This window comes from Cuculus canorus, chromosome W (genome assembly GCF_017976375.1).
Source record: "Cuculus canorus isolate bCucCan1 chromosome W, bCucCan1.pri, whole genome shotgun sequence".
Classification (NCBI taxonomy): Eukaryota; Metazoa; Chordata; class Aves; order Cuculiformes; family Cuculidae; genus Cuculus; species Cuculus canorus.
This window is the reverse complement of record NC_071440.1, coordinates 7,898,405-7,920,272: the sequence shown is the minus strand read 5'-3', so window position 1 is coordinate 7,920,272 and position 21,868 is coordinate 7,898,405. Positions and strand designations below refer to the sequence as shown.

General features: G+C 39.2%; 1 protein-coding gene and 2 non-coding genes across 4 annotated transcripts in view; all 3 read right to left on the bottom strand.

Annotated features, from left to right (window-relative positions):
- LOC128850258 (ubiquitin-associated protein 2-like) overlaps positions 1–21,868 on the bottom strand; it is a 78,842-nt gene that overhangs the window by 22,939 nt on the left and 34,035 nt on the right. For both annotated transcript variants that reach the window (XM_054053261.1, XM_054053263.1), the window contains exons 8-15: positions 17,398–17,450; positions 11,885–11,952; positions 9,921–10,110; positions 8,993–9,206; positions 7,834–8,108; positions 6,522–6,694; positions 5,234–5,441; positions 4,052–4,091 (exon numbers count right to left, since the gene is read on the bottom strand). In XM_054053261.1, the coding sequence (XP_053909236.1) occupies positions 4,052–4,091; positions 5,234–5,441; positions 6,522–6,694; positions 7,834–8,108; positions 8,993–9,206; positions 9,921–10,110; positions 11,885–11,952; positions 17,398–17,450 (1,221 nt within the window). The remainder of the gene's footprint in view (positions 1–4,051; positions 4,092–5,233; positions 5,442–6,521; positions 6,695–7,833; positions 8,109–8,992; positions 9,207–9,920; positions 10,111–11,884; positions 11,953–17,397; positions 17,451–21,868) is intronic.
- LOC128850310 (small nucleolar RNA SNORD121A) lies at positions 7,006–7,087 on the bottom strand. Its single transcript, XR_008447608.1, has one exon. It is a non-coding gene; the product is annotated as a small nucleolar RNA SNORD121A (small nucleolar RNA).
- LOC128850311 (small nucleolar RNA SNORD121A) lies at positions 9,519–9,601 on the bottom strand. Its single transcript, XR_008447609.1, has one exon. It is a non-coding gene; the product is annotated as a small nucleolar RNA SNORD121A (small nucleolar RNA).

Sequence of the window (21,868 nt, the reverse complement as noted above, 5' to 3'; positions counted from 1 at the left end):
ATCACCTGACACCTCCTGGCAAGAATCACATAAAAATAAGTAAATAACATTTACAGATCTCGATACATTTAGAGCAGGGTTCCCTTCTCAATGTCCTCAATACAAGGGACAGAATCACCATCTTCATTAAGATTCCTTACAAGATGTCTGAATACAACGCGCAAGACAAAGAAAACCAGGAGACAAGTAGGATAGTCAGAATTGTAACACACCAGTCACGCTTTGAACTAAGGGTTCAGGAAGCATGACATCTGAATATTAAAGGACAACAGCAGCAAAGATGATAGATGAACAACTAAGAACATTATCAGCACAGAGAAAAGGGAAAAGGTCAGTACTTTCAAAAGTTAAGAGAATTTCAAAATTGTTTGGATGCATGAAACAGATACACAGAATAAGACTGATTCCAGGCTATGTGCTTGAGATACGGGGGAGAAAAAAAAAAAAGTGGTCTCAGAAGAGAACTGACATAGAAAAAGGGACTAATAAAGCTATTATAGAATAATTATAAAAATACTAGGCATTCTCAAATCCTTGTTTTCCATAGCAAAAAGACAAGTCATGCAGTGAATTTCATAAACTGTTAATCCTGTACACAACTGTAAGAAAATTTTCAACTTAAAAAGTTGTCTTCACATATAAGAATCTTTTAAGTGGTAACTCTTTGGGCATATACATTCCTCCCGATCATTTAAATTGAACTTGGCACTAACAAAACACTGTTTACAGGTCTGAATACTCAACTTCTTTCTACTCAGAAGTATAGGGAAAAAAAAAGGTTGCCCCACTAATGACCTACGTGAAAATAAGTTATGGATAGACCTAAAATTGAAGCGTTGGAATTTCAAAAATTGTTAATTCACAATGCTGCCCTTGAAAACATCCACAGAACAGCTCATAAATGTCAGAAGAGTGACTACTCTATTTTAACGCCAGGAAGAGCTGTAGAAGTGCAACAAGCAAAATACCATGTTAGAAACAGGCCAAGATGAAGATAACAGTAACACCTATATCAGAGCCAGTACTACATTACTGTTACTCTACTGCACAGCAACAAGCTACCTGGCAGAGGGAACACGTTGGTCACTCTTATTCCCCATGGGCATAAGTAGTACTACACCCACTCAGAAGCGCATTCAAAGAATGTGACTTTGTTTCATTACAACTAAATGCTATTTGCAGGTTCCTAACTGAGAACTGGAAGAATTGCTAAGAAATTTCATATTAATTTTTAATTTTCTACTTTATTTTAATTTTATATTAAAGAATTTTTGGCAGATACATTCAAAAGGAAATAAAGCAACAAAGTAGCTTCTCCAATTCCAAGACTGTTTAGGTTTGTAGATTTAATAGGGCTGCTTTCATACTTCAGTTTTAGTCAAGAAGCAAGCAGTATACCCTATGCAAGTACAAAATAAACTCAAATGGGTCAGCCAAAATTTAGCCAGTGAGAACAATATAAAACCTTAAATCAGATGTCATTGCTACAGTGTGTGCACAGCAAATGGTAAGGAAGGATCATCCTACTCAGGGACCTCAACGACCCTGACATAAGCTGGAAAAGTAGCATGGCAAGCTGTAGGCAATCCAGGAGACTCCTTGAGTGCATCGAAGATAATTTCTTAGTCCAGCTGATAGAGACCCCCACCCGAGGGGATGCAATACTGGACCTTATGGTCACCAATACAAGCAAACTCATCAGCGACATTAGGATCGATGGCAGCCTGGGCTGCAGTGATCATGCACTGGTGGAGTTCAAGGTCCAGAGGGATATGGGACAGGTGAGGAGTATAGTCAGGACGCTAAATTTCAGAAAAGCAGACTTCCAGCTCTTCAAGGAATTACTCAGTAGGACCCCCTGGGACATGGGAACAAGGGAGCGGAACAGAGCTGGAAAATATTTAAGGATTCTTTCCATAAAGCACAAGAGCGCTCAGTCCCCAGATGTAGAAAATTGGGCAGGAAAGGGAAGAGACCAGCATGGCTGAGTCAAGACAGGCTGGTTAAACTGAAGGACAAGCGGGAACTGCACAGGCAGTGCAAGCAGGGACAGGGAGTCTGGGAAGTGTATAGAGAAGCTGCCCGGTTGTGTAGGGATGAAGTCAGGAAGGCCAAGGCACAGCTGGAGCTGAACTTGTCAAGGGAAGTAAAGACAACAAGAAGGGTTTCTACAGGTATGCCAATCAGAAGAGGAAGGTTAAAGAGAACGTACCCCCACCGATGGATGAGACTGGTGATCTATATCAATAGATGAGAAGGCTGAGGTACTTAACTTTTTTGCCTCAGTCTTCACCAATAACTTCTCTCCTCGCCCCTCCTGGGTCATGGGACAGCAAGATGGTGACCAGGGAGGTAAACCCCCTCCCACAGTAGAGGAGGATCAGGTTCATGACCACCTGAGGAACCTGAACATATATAAGTCTTCACTGATAACCGCTCTCCTCACCACTCCTGGGTCATGGAGGGGTGAACATATATAAGTCTATGGACCCTGATGAGATGCATCCCAGAGTCCTGAGGGAATTGACAGATGTGGTTGCCAAGCCACTCTCCATGATATTTGAAAAGAAATGGCAGTCAGAAGAAGTCCCTGGTGACTGGAAGAAAGGTAACGTTGTGCCCATTATTAAAAAGGGCAGAAAAGATGACCCTGGGAACTATCAACCTGTCAGCCTCACCTCTGTGTCTGGGAAGATCATGGAACAGATCCTCCTAGAAGCTATGCTAAAGCACATGGAGGGCAGGGAGGTGATTAATGGCAGCCAGCATGGCTTCACCAGGGGCAAGTCCTGTCTGACCAACTTGGTGGCTTTCTATGATGGGTTAACAGCAGCAGCAGACACAGGTAAACCGACTGATGTGATCTATCTAGACTTTGGTAAAGCCTTTGACACAGTCCCCCACAACATCCTCCTCTCTAAATTGGAGAGATATGGATTTGATGGGTGGACTGTTCAGTAGTTATGAAACTGGTTGGATGGTCATATTCAGAGAGCAGTGGTCAATGGCTCAATGTCCAGATGGAGATCTGTGACAAGTGACGTCCCTCAGGGGTCCGTACTGGGACCAGTGCTGTTCAATATCTTCATCAATGATATTGACAGTGAGATCAAGTGCACCCCTCAGCAAGTTTGCAGATGACACCAAGCTGAATGGTGCAGTTGTCACACCAGAAGGATGGGATGTCTGCCAGAGGGACCTGGACAGGCTGGAGAAGTGGGCCTCTGAGAACCTCATGACATTCAACAAGGCCAAGTGTAAGGTCCTACACCTGGGTCTGGGCAATCTGCAGTTTCAGTACAGACTGGGGGATCATGTGATTGAGAGCAGCCCTGCAGAGAAGAACTTGGGAGTGCTGGTCTATGTGAAGCTTGACATGAGCCAGCAATGTGCGCTCACAGCCCAGAAGGCCAACCGTATCCTGGGCTGCATCAAAAGAAGCGCAGCCAGCAGGGCAAGGGAGGCGATTCTACCCCTCTGCTCCTCTCTTGTGAGACCTCACCTGGAGTATTGTGTCCAGTTCTGGTATCCTTAAAAATAAGGATATGGAGCTGTTGGAATGGGTCCAGAGGAGGGCCATGAAGATGATCAAAGGGCTGGAGCACCTTCCATACAAGGACAGGCTGAGAGAGTTGGGCTTATGCAGCCTGGAGAAGTCTCAGAGGAGATCTTATAGCAACCTCCAGTACCTGAAAGGGGCCTACAAGAAAGCTGGGAAGGGACTGTTCATAAAGGCTTGTGGTGATAGGACGAGGAGGAACAGGTATAAACTGAAGAGGGGCAGATTTAGGCTGGACTTAAGGAAGAATTTCTTCACCATGAGAGTCATGAGACATTGGAACAGGTTGCCAAGGGAGGTTGTGGCTGCCCCATCCCTAGAGGTGTTCAAGGCCAGGCTGGATGGGGCCTTGGGCAGCCTGATCTAGTGGGATGTCCCTGTCCATGTCAGGGGGGTTGGAACTAGATGATCTTTAAGGTCCCTTCCAACCCAAACTATTCTATGATTCTATGATCAACAAGTCCTGTGCACAATCAAGCTTTGTAAACTTACTGTCAAGAGTTGCCTGTGTTCTAACACCGCTGTGCCCATTCTGTAAATAAAGGGGAAATGAATAAATCATAGACGTATATTAAATTTTCAGACTGAATCACACACTGAACATGCTTCATGCAAAATTCTATATTCACTCTAAATTGAAAGACAAAAAAAAGGCAGAAAATGAACTTTTTACTGCCTTTAGTAAAACCACATAATAGTTGTACCACATGCAAGGTGTCCTGAACATACAGAATCCCATAAACTGCCCATACTACACCCATGTACCATATACAACAAACTTCAGGTTCACATCGATATGAAACAAAGAATTGCATTAACATATAGGAAATGGTTGTGCTTTTGATTGAATGCAACTCACAATTTTAAATTATCCAAGTTACACAGAGATACCAAATTTTTTCCCATTGAAAGATAAGACTTGAGAAGCATCAGTTTTTTTGGTTAACACTGGAGTACAGAAATGGATTGTCTGTGCTTGATCCTCACCAGTACATACGAGCTAGCGCAGAAGACAAGTGTGACTGAGCCATTATATAAGAAAGGCCAAAAGTAAATAAACTTACAAACCCTCACAATTTCCTTAAACATTTAATAAATTACATTCTCTTAAAACAAACCTACATTCTGTATCTAAAGAGAGTAGGTGCTTTTTGAATCTCCCAAGAGAGATCCTCTCTGGCCTACATTAGACCTCTCCCTATGCTTTTTTAAATAAAACATGAAAAAAATTCCCACTGGGGTTTAAATCCAACAAGAGTAATGCTGGAGGGGTCGGTCACAAACAGTTTGGGATCCATTTGCTAGGTGCCATATACATTTAATAAAGAATATACCTTTGGATAAAACCTGTCAAGTTATGGCAAAACATGACTAATATTTACATACAGAGATAGTTCCTTTTTTTAAAAGCTAAGCTTCAAGGAAGTAGAATGTTAAATGTTACTAAGAAAAAAGGTCAACAGCATTTTAAGATGTCAAAACCCACAAAATTAGAGGCTCTTATATCACAAATACACAAAAATTCCAAAAGTGGCTATACAATAGGAAAATCAAAAACAAATAACAGGGTGGGCTTGGGAATACAAAATATCACTTGGCTTGGTTAAAAGTATTAACATAGCAAGTCTAACATGGATAAGAATATTTCACCTTTAAGGTCTGAAATTCACTCACCGTAACTGCAACAGGTGTTGATTCAGGCAGAGCCATGGAGCTTTGGTATGCTATCCTATTATGCACAGAAGTCTGGTCATAGGAGGAAGTTGTTACTGGGCTAGTGCTCTGGGATGAGCAGGGCAGACTGGAAGAGGTAATGGGAGAGGTTGTGTAGGTGGACTCCTGTACTGTATTGGATATTGGCAAAGAGGTATTCAAAGGATCACTGGAAAAAGTAAAAATTATTTATCACCTTGGTAAACAACATCTCAAACACCTTCATGAATATATCGGCTCCTGTACGGTTATCTAGAACTACCTTAATCTAATCATGAAAAAAAAAAAACATAATTTTGCTTTGGTCCCCAGTAATCACTGCTTCAAAACCATCAGCTGCACTTAGCACCATTCACCTTCCTCCTGCCAGCCCAACCAAAACAAGAGTTAAGATGACTGAAAAGTGCTTGTGTGTAATTTCCACATTTGAAAGGATAAATTAATGAACATAAACTCTTTTCTAAACAACTAGATACATAAACCCTGGTATATGATGAGAAACATCCAGTCCCTTTTTACAATAGAATTCTAATGTTACAGTAGCAGTCTTAATAGAATGAACTATGCAGAGGAGAAAACACTTTAAAAACATGCAGGAGTGTTTTATTCTCTAAACAGCTTAAATAATTTCTAGAACTAGAAATTAATATGAAAGTTCATTTTTGCTAGTATTTCACTTCAGGATTAGCTAGAATTAACTTCAGGAAGCTTTTCACTGAAGCCAATTTTTGAATGAATAAGGAAGGAAAAAAACGGATTACTGGTACGTTAGCATTTATTATTGGCTATTTTGGCATTTCAGTAAGAGTTTCTGCATACTGAAAGCCTGGTGGCTTTTCTCATCCCATAGGAGCATCAGATCTGTAATCTGGTGCCAATCACATATATGGTACAAGGATCACCTCTCCTGGATCAAAAGCAGAAAAATTTGGGTTGTGTGAACAAATCCTCAAACAAATTTGAAAGTCAGGACAATTAAACATGAGAAAGCAATTCTATAAAGCGTATCTTATGATAAGGTTATTTACATTCATGTCATCTCCAGCTTCATTGGCCCACCCAGGGAGACTTTGATTGTCATTAGAAATTTCTCCTTTAAGATGCCATCCACAGAAAACACTTAGACATACAAGTCATCATATTCCTCCCCCCCTTCCATTACACGGTAACTGTGCCTTGATGTTTTTAGCACAAACTTGACCACCCTAAAGAAGACATGTAAGAATGCACAAGGGGAAATCTCACATACTTTACAGATTTTGAGTACAAGCTATTGTTGGTCCCCTGGCTGGTATTCTCACTGCTTGAAGTTGATCCGAACTCTGGGAGCACAGGCTCTGATCCAAACTCCAGAGCTCCAAACTGAACATTTAACCCTGTTACATCTGCTGATCCAGGCATCTCCACTGCAGAGGCAGGAATCTTAAATGAGAAAAAAAAAAAGCCATAATTTATTTGCATGCACTGTCTGTATTAAAGGTATCAGTAACTGACACCCTCTCCTCCCTTAACTACAGACTTCAATTACTGCCTCAGCCTCTGCTGCTAACTAGATCTGTGACTACCTCCCATTTTACATCACATAAACTAACAACATTCTGAAATTAATTAATTAATTGATTCTGTGCCCTGATCTGGAGCTGAAAGAGTAAGCCATACTGTTCTACAATATAAAAGTGTGATCCATGTCCATCCTCCTTCAGACAACATTCATCTTGTGGCTACTAAGCAAATCCAAAATCACACAGCAACAGTCATTTTCTACACAGAGCAATCAGATATGTGCTTGGAAAAGAATATCACTGTATTTTTGGACCAAAAAAACAGTTCAGCTTAGAGTTTCCTGCTTTATAAACAGGAAATATATGATAGTCTCGGCTCTCCTTCCACCCAGCAACATATATATATATATATAAAACAGAATCACAGAATCATTTAGGTTGGAAGAGACCTTTAAGATCATCAAGTCTAACCATAAATCTATCACTGCCAAGTCCACCACTAAACCACGTCCCTAAGCACCACATCTACCAGTCTTTTAAATACGTCCAGGGATGGTGACTCCATAACTTCCCTGAGAAGCCTGTTCCAGTGCTTGACAAGCCTTTCAGTGAAATATTTTTTCCTAATATCCAGTTTAAACCTATCCTGGCGCAACTTGAGGCCATTTCCCCTCGTCCTATCACTTGTTACTTGGGAGAAGAGACCAACACCCACCTCACTACAACCTTCTTTTAGGTAGTTGTAGACAGTGATAAGGTCTCCCCCTTGGCCTACTCTTCTCCAGGCTAAACATTCCCAGTTCCCTCAGCTGCTCCTTGTAAGACTTGTTTTCTAGCCCCTTCACCAGCTTCACTGCCCTTCTCTATATGTACTCCAGGACCTCAATGTCTTTCTTCTAGTGAGGGGCCCAAAACTGAACACAGGATTTGAGGTGCAGCCTCGCCAGTGCCAAGTACAGGAGGATGATCACTTACCTAACTCCTGCTGGCCACGCTATTTCTAACACAAAATTTTGTATATCTTTACATTTACTAAGGACAAGCCACTCAATTACCCACCTTGGATGCTGGAGTTATCCTCCGTTTTGGTGGTTTTATCTGTTTCTGCTGGATTTGATGGGCAGTCACTGCTTGGTTATCCACAGATATAGTGGGGAGCTGTAACGTTTTACTAACAGCCGTGGAGATGTCTACTGGCGATGGCTCTCGGAGTTTTACCTGGGAGGAGAAGGACTCCAGCCCAGGAGGAAGAACAGGAATTGCCTGTGTTTGTTGTTGCTGTCGCTGGGTCAGCTGGCTCTGAACCGGGGATGGTTCAGGCTGGGATTTAAAGTCTGATCAGTGTTGGGAAAAAGAAATATCAAAATTAAAGCAAAATTAACTCTGCTCTTCACGCTTCTATTCTTTTTGAAGGAATCTGGGTGACTTGACATACTTGACAGCTATGATTTTACAGTGCGTGCAAGTCTTTCAGACATCACATAAGTTTCATATTGAACATTACCACTGCAATAAGGCCAACATTTGATATTCTCTACTTTAAAGAAAGAGTCGTAGGCAAGCATTATTTAGCTTTCTTCAAAAATATGAAAACAAACCTATCTATACAGTTACATAATACTATCACACATTAGTCCTCAAAAACTGTTACAGATTTTAATCAAAGACTGCAAGTTTCACTGCAATTAACTGTGCCGATAAACATGATTACTTCCAAAAAGTCTGGAGTTGCAATTTTGCAGTATTAGGAGTTAGGATTTTCTGCCCCTACAAAGGAGGTTTTCAACAGAAGTGGGAAGTCATCTACCATCTCAATCTGGCTGAAGGTCAAGAGTCACTGAATGCTGACAGTTTTTTCCCCCCTTTCATATTTTTCAGATGCTGAAGGCTACCCAGTGGCTCAGAGCACTGGTCAACAACCATAAGAGATCCATAGCATTTGAAACATGAAGGTTTTTTTTTTTTATTCAGTTGCTAAAGCGCAATAGAAAGCAACTTAAAAAGTTATGCAAACATTTTTTTCAGTTGCTCTGTGTAAAAGATTATAACTGCTACCAAATACGTTGTTTATCTATCTGGAAAACTACCCATACACACAAGATAGATACAAGAGCTATCACTCTTCACAGTGAGAATACTTCTAGGAACTACACTGCAAAAACCAAGTTTGTTTCTCACGGGTTAATAGAGAAAGAGAAAGCTATGTCAAAGCACTTACCAAACTGACTAAGAACTGAGGATTGAGTAATGGGTGGGTTTAAATCCCAGGATGATGTGGTCATTGTGGTAGTGGTGGCAGAGCTACTATTGTTTTGTTGGGACGTAAACTGACCCAACCCTGGAGATTTCAACTGGTCCAAGATTTGGGATCCAGTAGAGTTTGCCAATTTAGAGGATCCAAGTTCTCCAAAGCCAGAACAAAGAACTGCAGACTACCAAGAGACACAAAAGAAGAGGGGAAGGAGTGGAGTTAAGTATTTAATAATTAATTTGAACATAACTATAGGGTCAATGCCTACATCTGCTATTTGGCAGCAACTAAAACCTCTTCAGCCCCTGATTAATAACAAATGACTAATGAAAAAAAAAATCAGCAGTTGTAGCATAAGGCCAGATCCTCTGATTATCACCGATACAACTTTCACCACTGTGATTGCAACAATACTGATTTACTTGAATCCAAGAGTCTCAAAATAGCATATATTTAGTAACAGTTGAATCGATTTTCAGAGAATAAATATAAGTGCCCAAGACTCAGAAATAGACAGGTTTCCACAAAAAGCAGTCAGATACGTGCTTGGAAATAATACAACACAGTTTTCTGGCATAGAACTCCTCACCATAAACAAATTATTTAATTCTAAATCAGCATGCATTAAATGCATCTGCTATCTACTAAAAATTAATACAAGTACTTAACGTAAACTGAGAAATAACTACTTAGCAAAACTGGAAAAAAAGCAAACTTTTTGTTTGTGCATGTGTGTGAATGGAAGGAATTAAATTTTTAACTCCATTCCTTCAACATTTGGAACCTGAATTTTGCAAATACTGAAACACAGCATGAAATTATCAGTACTGGAAAAGTTGTTTAAAATTAAATATTTACTCATGAAGTATATTTAGAGAGCATAAGATAATTTTACCAGACTTGGAGAAGAATAAGAGTTTACAGCACTGGAGTTGCCAGTTCCTGACATCACCTGGATGCTGTGCTGAGAATTTATGAAGACTAGGGCTTGGCCAAAGGTCTGTTGCTGGGGAGTCTCAAATGAGTTGCCTTCTGCCTCTTGGGGAGAAGTCACAGGCTTTTGAAGCAGTGTTACCAAATTGATGCTGCAAGAAACGGCAAGATTTGGTTGGAATAAACATGATGATTAGGCTGCGCTAAACTAGTACTAAAGTTGCTGTACCAGCAACAGAATTATTACTAACAGTCTTTTCAAAGATTGCTTGCCTGCCATACAGAAAGAGGTAGGATAAAGCTTTTTGTAGAAAGTAATATTCTGCTAGCTGAAACCTTCCACTACAGTTAGAATATAAATATCTTTGCACTCTTTTCAAACATTAACGAATTTATAACATCATGTATCACATAAATAACCTATATGATTAATATAACCAAGTAACCAGAGACAAGTCATAAAAGACACATTTTGTTTAAGTGGATCCTGCCTGCAAGCCTATTTTATATATATATTGATAATCCACATTTTCTGTATATTGTGCTATCCCTTTAGAAGGGCAAGGGATGAAAGTTCTACATCTGTATAGGGTGGGTATGAGGATGATAAAAAAATAAAGTCACACATGCAGCAACTGAGCAAATATGTAACGACAGGGAAGTCACAAGAGCAGCAGAAATAAAAGCAAAGTTTCTCAGATATTAGGCACATATCAAAAATTACTCTACCACACATACCTAAACAGGATAAGAAACAAATTTTCTTATATTTAGCATGGCTTACTAACCCCTACCACATTTATCACACGTTTATCCAAGGAAAAGCAAAGCATTCAGACAATAAAATAAATCTACTCCAAAAACTCTGACTTAAGTTTATCCTAAATATACTGCAGACTTGGGCTGAAGAGCTGCTTCCAGCACTAATTAGCATAGATTTCTGAATACCCAAACTTTTCTTGTGGCAAATAGGAAAAAAAAAAGCCACAAAAAACCTCCACACTACAAAAAAACCCCCACCCTTTTGGAGTTGAACTAAAATATTTTCTAACATAATTTGAGGAACATCCACTGGAAGAATATTTGCATTAGAACAATGAACATGTGAGCATATCACCTTTAAGAAGGAAAGGAATATAAACTAGGTAAACTGACACCATGCTTCCTTCAGATTGCATCCATGTTATAGGAAAAACTTTGCTGCAGTCTGGAGTACAGCAGCACAGCTATATCAGTATGTTTGGAACCATTAGGCCATCTAGGTTTTCAGATCTCATGCTATCCAACTACCAAAGTCTTCATCACACAACTTTAATCCTCTTTCCTGGCACCTGAGGCTTATGCAGGCAACTGATTCCACAACATCATAGACCAGGCGTTCGGTGAAGACAAAGGAAGGCAGCAACTGCCATATTTTTGGTTCTCTGTCTGAGCCCTATATCATCAGTTAAGGCAAGTAATTGTGATGCTTACCAGGAAATTCACCTTCTTGCCAACACAAGCTTTTCTGTTAAAGACATTTGTCAAAGCATTACATGCTGAACACTTTCTGTATCTATAGGGGCAAGCTTTCCATTTTCTAGACAACAAAGACAGAGCTTCCTTTTCAACAGCAGAAAACTTTTCTTCCTAGCTACTTTTGTTCCTGCCTGTAAGCAGTATTTGTGCAGAAGACAGGGTCTTCACAGTTTTATGCTTGTGGATTTGGTAAGCGTGGCTCTGCTTCTGTAGTCAATAATAGGTAACGCAGGAACCCACCAAACCAACAATTTGCAAGCAAGGCTTTTGTTATTTTGAAATTAGCTTGACCAAACTCTGACCAGGGCTGTCCTGTGTTTTATTCAATATTTTATGTGTGCAAGCTAACATGGCTTCACCAAGCAGAAGGTTTTTAAGGTATAGGGAAAATATGGAATAAGAGCTTACCTTTGCCCAGGAATCACATGATTCTCAGCTGGAACAGAGGAAGCAGTGAAGACTTTTGTTTCAGAAAGCTGAAAAAAAGGCGGTGGGGAGGTATTTTAATCATGCACTGCTGTGACATCTGCAGAAATTCCACCTTGGTCATGCACTTTCAAGATAAAAGTAAAGTCAAACTAGCATTACAACCAGTTATGTTGCGGCTCTGCTTAAAAAGACAAAAACAGTCAAAATTCATTATAGAATTCTTCACAGAATCAAGTACCAATTTAATTAGCGTTCAGAAATTTGATCTACTGAACACACACAACGATCTACCAGTGTGACTACATCAGTTTGAGCAATAGTTTAACAGAAAAATACAAGGTCCGACACAAAAAACCTAAGACTAACTCTATAGTTTAGGAACCAAGAGTGGGAAGGGAGAGACAAAGAGATGGTTACAGAACATGTTCTAACCTGTCACAGTGAGACAAGGCTCAGCTCAATCGCTTCACTCAGTATGAGTGGACACGTGTTCAGATATAGACGTTTCCTTACCCTCTGTCAGAAAACATCGGTGTGCAAGAGTGAACAGTGAGTTAACATTAAGACAATATGTCAGCCCGCAACATTATGTTTGTGAAGCAGTTTTTAGCCAATAACAACATTGCTGTGCTTGAGCACCCACCCTATTTGCCAGACCTGGCTCCCTGCTATGTCTACCTCTTCCCAAAGATCAAGTTGGTGCTCAAAGGAACTAATTTTTTGTCAGTAGAAGATGTGAAAGGAAAAATGATGGAGATCCTCAACAGCCTTTCAGAAAATGATCTGCGGAATTGCTTTGAACGTTGGCAGTATCATATGCAGCTGTGTGTCAAACTCAGAAAACTGTACTGCTTTCACCATACTGTTACAATAAAGATAGATACTTGCACAGGTAGCTGGGGAGGGGGAGCTGGTTGGTTGGGGTTTGGGGGGGGGAGGAAGAGGGTGATTTTGCTTTGTAGGAAGGTTGATTAATTGCAGGGGGGGGTATGTTGGTTGTTGGTTTTAAAATAGCTTTACTTTTTAAACAGCAGTAGTTAACCAGCTACAACTTACTATTGACAAGAATACTTGCAAACCAGAGCAGGCCTTAAGCCAGTACAGGTCAGGTTTAACAAGATAAAGACATGCACGTATAATGGCTATACTTTAAATTAAATTTGCACACAATCACACTTAACTACTTCAGTGTAGCTTTGTATTTAGACTAAATAATAACTGACCTATTCAAATACTCACTGACCCTTTAGAACGTGACATTTGAATACAGCACCTCCAGGAAACTATGTATTTTTAATTGCATACATTGCTAGCAGCCCAGTTTAAAGGACATCACAGACATGAGCCAATTTCACCTGCCATCCCATGGGTAGCTCTACTGAAACCATGTATATCTCTGGATATGGTGATCTGACTGGGATTCTCCTATGAAACATTTAAGCAGGATGCAGAAGGGCTGACAGGGAGCAATCACTTACCACTCAGAGTATAAGTTCAAATTTTTCATGTACTCTCCTAGCACCCAGTTATATGCAACACACTGCGTCATGAAAAAATAAGTACCACCACAGTTCTTCCCTCCCCTTGCTGCCAATGCAATGTATTTTAATCCCATCTTCCTGGAACGCAACTCTGTCCTGTGTGTAACGCTGCCAGCCCACAACTCTATGTACTGACCAAAACTAATAAAGAAGATTCAACTCAAGCATATTTCCAATTAAAACAGCTGTTTCCCTATTGTTCATCCTTTCCCCCACCATACAGAATAACATGTACTATACTTTTTGTAGTGTTATGAGACTCCTGCATTATAAGGCAACAAGGAGGTCAGCTAATGGCACGAGCAGCAGCCTGTGGTCTGCAATCCCTTAGTTAAATATCAAATTCTTTGTAATGTCAGCAGTTTCTTATGCTCACATAACCCAGGATATGGCTAGCTGTGGCCAAAATGCTGATGAATCCTGAAAACTTAAGCAAATCAAGGAGCCTGTGGAAGTTTGTGACAACACAAAACCATGCTTGATGTATGAGAGAAGAAATGTTCTCTTCAAGTGAGCCAACATGCAAACCAAATCTCCAGCTACCAGCTTGGCTACACTGAATTTTACACTACACCCTGTGGCAAACTCCACACCATAAGCTCCAATCAAGCACCTAATTCAGGAGTCTGCTGGGATTACTGCATTTGTCAAAACATATACTTTGTGCAGCAGCAGCTGGAAAGTTTTATTACACAGATATATTTAGCATTTCTTAGGAGTATTATCGGCTCCTAAGAAAGTGCTCACTGTACACTACACTCAAATCTTTCACTGAGGCTCTGGCATTTTTCCAGAACTGAATGAACGGTTATGAACCATTTGCAAATGTCAGCCTCACAAGGGTATTTCCTCCATCTGTAGCGAAATGCTTGTGCTTTTCAGCTCCTGTTCTTATGATAAAAATCATTCTCCAGTCACCAAACAGACAATATATATAGCAACTAGATACCAGCTCCTACAGCCAGTTGACAGGCGAGGAGAACAGGAAAATATACTTCAGTATCCTCATAAAAACACAACATAAACAAATCAGAAATAATGAAGCCTTGTTACTGTCTTGATACGATGTACTGAAGTTAAAGAAATTAAAACAAGTTCTCACACTGCTTCCTGGTAAAGGAAATACTCCCACTAAAATATATTTTTGTTTGCCTGTTTGTTTTAAAGTGTTGCTGTTGTTTCAAATAAAAACTAAGACTACCAATATTGTACAGAAAATGTTTGTCTTCATCCATTTTCTACCAATTTGTATGTATTCTATTTCTCTCCTTCTGATAATTTCTGTAGTTAAACTTTATTTTCTTTAGCCAGGAGAATATTATCACAATTTTAACAGGAAAACCCAGAGCCTCAACGTTTGTCTGTTTTTTCATTGTCCATGCCCTGAATATCCCCCTTTAACAAAATATATTTTCAATGCAACTAGTTTCCACTCTAAGAGCATGCTGATGACCTACTATACTTGCTCAATACTCACTACTAAAGATAAACACCAGACAGGACTATTAGATCAAAGAAATCTAATCCTTCTCGGGTCAAACAACATTAAATTTCACTCACCTGCTAGTAACTTGCATCTGACTAGAGAACACCACATTTAAACAAAAATATTCTTCAGAAAAACACCTGGTCTTCATCTGCAGACAGCAAATACATCAGCTTCCTTGGCTGTTTTAATCATGCTACTAGAATTGTTTATTATGCATTGAAATCTGCGGCTCCGTTTTCCAACTACAGGTTCACATTATGCCTGTCTGCTAGACTAAAACCAGAGCCCATTATATGCTAATAAAGTAATCTTTTCAGATTCAGTACACTAAAAATCTCACTCTCGAGCACCTCTTCTATGAGTAAATACTTTTCAGCAATTTTCCACAACTTTTGTTTTGTAAAAGCAATGAATAATTGGATACAGCACTTCAGAATCAAGTTCAGGAGAGTCCACACATAGAATATAAATCAAGAATGATCAAGAGACAGAGAAGAGTGCCTACAGACAAAAATACTAAGATAGCTTTTTTTTTGGTTTTGGCTACAGCATCAGCCCTTTAGGAGATCATGCCGAGCTGTTCTTTTTTCATCATCCACTACAATCCTGAAAAATGTTCAGCTGCTGCTTTCCAGGAAACAGCCCCTTGTTCTGGAGGTGTGCCTTTATTCCTATAAAACAAATGGGCACTTGGCATTTTCCATTTGAACAGGTCAAGTCTAGTAGAGGTCCAGATTTCTCTGCATGACTGACTGTCTTACTTTTAATTGCCATTCCAATAACTTTTGAATAAAATGTGTGGAAAATCCATCAGTGATTTTATCTTTACTTTCAAATCATTGATAAAGACAATAGATGGCATCTGGCCTGGGACTGGATTCCTTTACAGCCCTCCTAGAAATCCCCACATTCAGTAAGGGTCCTCCTGCAAAAGATTTGCTGAAATATGCAAGGCAGATTTTAATCCACTTTATATGCTTTGTGTCAGCATGTAATTATTTTTAGAAAAAAAGACAGAGAACAAGTCTCTTACAAGGACATATTCTATCTTCACAGTTAACTTCTAATTAGAGATCAAGATCAGGTTTATTTGAAGTGGACCTATTTTCCATAAAACTACACTAAATAGCACAAACTGTATTCTTATACATCTATCTTTTTTTAAATCAGTTGATTCGATTTTTCCTTTATTTTTCCCCCCTAGACATTTTGGTCCAACTTGTCTGCAGCTCAACATTTCATTCACTCTGAACACTGGCACATGAACAACTTTTTCCTAGGTTACAGGGATTTTTCCAGTGCTCCAGAATTAATAAAAATTAACAACAAGCTAGAGATTTCACCTGCTCCTCTTTCAAGATTCATGTGCAATTACTCAGGTTTAATAATTAATTTTTAAAAATTCTATCCATAGTCAGCATTGCTCAACACCCCTCCTGTACTACAAATGTTGTATCATACCAGCATCAAACAGGGGTGAGAAACAAGACAGAAGTTTTCACTATCCTTAGCCCTTAGTCCACCTCTAGCATATACTGCAGAAATAGAGGACAGATTTAAAAAAAAGTCAACTTTTGATGGCAGCAAATGATACATATCTGTTACATGACACATTCACACATTTCTATGGATAACAGTATCATGCTGTCCTACAGGAGGAGGCAAAAGGGATGACTTCTGAGACAACCTCTTACTCTTCTGAAAATAAACTTGAAATAATGGATATTCCTATAAAAGATGAAAAACTTCTTAAAAGCCAAGTTTTCCTTTCCATATTTCTTGCTACCTCATTTGTTTTCTGAACTGCTTAAGCTTTAATACAATGACTGAAAACTTAAAATGATCACAAATGCCAAATATTTTGCAGAAATGAAGAAATCCCTTGCCTGGTAAAGAATGAGAATCAAAATTGTTGTAGTACTTCAGACAACACAATCATGATGAAACAACAAGAATGAAGCAATTAAATGTTAACTTCAGCATACTACCAGCTCCTCTTTTTAATATTATGAGCACAAAGTAGACTAAGTTGAACATTTATGCAGATTTTAAACAAAACACATCAAATGAGGAGTCTAAAGTTGATAGTAAGCTTCATCACTTAGTTACATAAAAGTCTTGAGATAATATGGTTTTGAAACCCCACACAATAATAGGGGGAAGTATGTGGTTAACACTCATCAGCATGGAGCAAAATACTTAATTTGGGATAGAACTTAAAATTTTATTATCTATGTATTGTTCACCCAGCAAAATAAATTAATATTCAATTTTATTTAAAACATAAGCTTATCTAAATAGATATATTTTAAACAGGAATTACAGCAAGAGAGACAGTAAGAAATATAAAAATATAATTGCATGCATACAGCAAAGTAGTACTTCAAACAGTTTTTGAAGATACAACAGAAACTCTGGAAAGTGTAAATAAGCAATTGGTCTATCCGACAAAGTACACTTACATCTTCATTCCAGTCTTCTGCTGTCCATTCTTCTATTGAGTTTTTCCATGCTCCTATTGTAATTTGGGGAAGGAAAGACAACGGTTACAAGATAAAAGCATGATATCATTTAAACTCTTCTGTTTTATAAGCAATCATGCTTTCATTATTAGCAGAACACAAAGCAAGGAGATGGCAACTGGAAACATGGGAAGCTCTAGAAAACTGGTCTGCAGATTTAAAATTTTGGAAGCTTCCCTCCCCCCCTTTAATTCCTAATTTCTTGCCCACTACAGTACCAGACATCATTTGTACCAATGCATCTCTGCAACCAGTGACTAATCCCAAACACTGGAAGAACTTCCTCCTATATCCCCAATAATAGTGAGAGGTTACTCAATCCTCCCGTGGGATCTCCCAGTTTCATGCACAGATTCATACAGAGCCTGAACAATACAATCACTACACCTGCTCCCACATTCATAATCCTATTTGCAACATACAAACTCAAGACCCAAGCAATGCCTCTGGATGCTCTTTTCCAACCTCTCTCCTTGGGACAGAACAACCCCAATCCCTTGCCCTGATAGAGGAATTTTAAAATATATATAATTCATATAATGGCAGCAGAAGAGTCAATAAGCTTCCAGTGTAGCTGCAAAACATTTCTTCCTGTAACTTGTGGCAGAGTTTATTTGGCAAACACTGGAGTACAGCATGCAGTCCACAGCATGCATCAATGGGAAACCTACAGGAAATAATCCTACAGATGCAAAAACCTGATCTATTCCATAAGTAACACCAGGCAGAGACATGCAAGTGCAATACATGGAAGGCCCTGCCCACCATAAGCATAGGGAAGGTTAACCCAGCAACAACCAGAGCTCTCATTTAAACTACATAACTGCAAGCAAAGAAAACACCAGCAGTAAAGTTCCTACTATCATCACCTTTGATCAAGTACAAAAGCAAAAGAACTACTGCTTTAATCATCTCCTTTTACTTAACCAGGAACCCTTCGAGACATTCATCCAGAAACAAGCCTCCTGAAGACAGCATCAAATCCAGTTTTAACTAATGCCATCACTACATTAGTGCATTCCTTCGTAAACCTTTACAAAGCAGCATCTTGGGCAGAGGAGGGTTGAATGGCACTAATCCAGCGAGGCAAACAGGCCTACCGTGGAGATAAACACATGGTGGGGAGGAGAGGGGATTTATACCTTGTAATTCAAAATTATTTGGCAGGTCCTGAGCAAGGTAACATCTGCTCTGTGTTGGCTCTGTGTAGCAGTATAGAGTTGCCAGAAACATCTCGTGCTCATGTTTTACCAAACAGTCCCTTAACCAGGAGGTTTCTACACACTGCAAAAATTTCTTTTTAGTCCAAAAACCACCTTGGTGGTATTGCAACTCCATATATCCTCTTCCCAACCTTTACCTTCATGCCTTTCAAAATACCTCAATTTAAGATTTCTCTGCTTACCACCAAAATTATCTTTGTTTTCAAGGATTCTTGTCATAGCAACTTCAACCTAGGTGGCTATCTGTGACTCTTTCCCATTTCCCTTTGTAACAAGTTCAGTTTTTGAAAGTTATAAAGCCAATAAAAAACTTACTATATGTTTTGGGTAAATCTTCAGCTATTTTCCTCCAATTCCTCACTTCCTGTCACACTATTTGATTTTTTTGTTGTTGTTTTGAAAAATTAGCCATAGATATTAGCCCCCAAATAATTTTATTTTTGTCTGTCCCAAACTTATGTACTATTCCTTTCCTTCTGGATTACATTCGTATTCTAGAATGACCTGAGGTTTCCTTAAAACTTTCTGACTCTTACAACATTCTTTAAAAAAAAAATAAAAATCAAAAAACCCCCAAAAAAACCCAAAACTTCCTTTTAAATTCCAAGCTACACAATTCCCTTCTTCCCCCTTGACAGTTACACTGTCATTTCTTGTCATTCATTCACTTTTTGAGAAGTGACCACTTCCAATATAATTTATTTATAAGAACTACTGCAATTTGTTGTTCGGGATCTCCCACCACCTTGTACGTTACAAAAAAGGTAAGAACAAATACTCAGCACACCTGTAAAATATCAATCATACTGTTCAAGTTTATTCCCTTTTGGATGAGGACTGGTCATTTTGATTCTTCCCACATGCTCTCTACTCTTTGCCTTTCAGTTGTACGTTACTTCTACAAAAATTAGTATGCAGTAAAACCGAATTATTTGGAATACAATTACACTTAAATGTTATGAAGTATCAAAGATTCACCCTTTACTCTGTTTTTATTTCAATTGGCAACACTAAATTTTACCTCCACAGAATCAGCTAGCTTTTCTATAGAATTACACAACAGTGCACCTAGAAAGACCTTTCATTCAGGCTTTCAAAGCACATAGGGGGTAACTACATTTTGGAAACAAATAGTGCATTTCTTTCTAATTGAAAAGGTTGATGTTGATCCTTCCCTAGCAACGCTTAAAGTGGAAATACTTAGTAAATACTCAGAACTCCACAGAGAGTTAGTATTTGCATGATGTCTTCAGGAAACATTTTGATAATCAAAACTGGTTTTGTTTCTCCAGGCAGTTGCCCAGTTACCTCCTTCTTAACTTAACTGTAGATGAAAGACACTAATTTTCCAAGTAGCTAGTAAGAGCTAATTTTTCCTTTGTTTTCAGATGAAAGAAGAAATGGGACTGAGTAATGAGGAATAAAGAGAAGGATTTCCATCCTGCGCTTCCTCTGTGTATACTCTTATCCAACATCCTTCACTAGCCCACTGCAGGCTTTATGGATTTCCATACATATACATCAGCCTCGTTCACATCTTTAGTAACTGCACATTGGTAATTTATTACCGGGACTGTTGATTTGTAACTAACGTAATAGCGCTGTAAATTAAGGGGAAAAAAAACAACTGAAAACTAATATTTGTGATTAACAAGCCAAAACAACAGCTCAACTTTGTACAACCTGCTTCCAGCCCCATACCTGTTGGCCACTCCTTCCCCCTATCACTGCTTCCATCTTCCTTCCCAGCACTCTCCTGTTTTAAAACTACCAGCCCAGCCACAGCCTCTTCTAATAACCAACCCTCAAGATGCTTTCCATCACAAAGTTGAAAGTGCTTCCCACTTGGACAAAACTAAATTATTCCATTTTAAATCCTACTAATTTTAGAGAGATCTCTTCTTTTGGCTCTGGGACTTGTTTTTGATTTTCCTATGGCTTGTCTAAAGAAGCACTGTAAAATGAAGCACACTTCCTATATGGAGGCATATTTTTTGTCAGTTATGGTGCCTTTTCCATTTGCACTGGAAGTAAATTAAGATTAGCAATAAAAACACCCAAAAAGAACATTCACACTTAACTCCTTTACTTTGAATTTCCACCAGCCAAATTATTTTGCAGGAACTCCCCACACTGACACTCACTTATCCATACCCTTAATAAACATTAATCTAACAAGGTCAGGGAAAACTCCCAAATGCTTTCTCTCGCCTTCTTCTCCATACCATGGTCCTCAGCTTTCACAGACATGCCTTAAGTTGCGTTACAGAAGTTCAGTGCAGTTGTCAGTAACATGCACAGCCTAACTGCAAAAACACACTTGGCATCCAAAAAGAAGCTCCACACATCAACTAGTACACTTTGAACTCCCTCCAATCTGATTGCCCAGCAGCAAACCTCTCACGTAAAACACATTTGCACTCTTATGGGGATCTGTTTAGCCACATCAAGCTACTCTTATTCTTATGCAGAATTCTTCCATTGCCGAAAACTGAGGAGATGCCTACAAGAAGGAACAGAGGTTGCCACAGGGGAGGCACATGAAGGCTACCCAGAGTTAGTAGGGAGAGTCACAAAACATTCAAGCTCTCTTGGGAAGCAGAGCACAAGTCAAAGTCATTCGTAAGCCAAAGCCTTACAGTTGCATTCAGTAATAACAACCAGTGAATTTTCTACCTCTGGTCCAGTCTCCTCATGTCTTTCTTTTATGTCTTCTTTCTTTAGTTAGTTAACCTTATTGCTTCTGCAACACTTGTGACAACATACCCTGCCCTCTGCTACCATATAGCAAGCAACAGTATCAGTATTCCTAGGGGAATTTTCAAATCATTAGGTGTCCTTCTAAATCATTATCTGATAAACTTATTTGAAAAAATAATGAGTAAAAGGCAAATTACTGTTTGCACTATAGCACTAAGTAATTTCAAAAGTAATTCCTTGGAAAGATAACATCTTTGGCAAAAGAGCTCCCTTTCAATAACCATTAATACACTCAGTGTCACTCTCCCACAGTGGACTAGAAGGCACTCAGAGTGACTAGACAGCTGCCTAGTAAGCCATCCTAAACTCTGAGCCTGTTACTGTCTTCTCTGATTAAGAGGAAAATTACTTGTATGACATTTAGAAAGCTGCATCTCAAGGAGCTCACAGCAGAGCTCAGCGAAGCACACCCTAGCCTCCAGAATCAG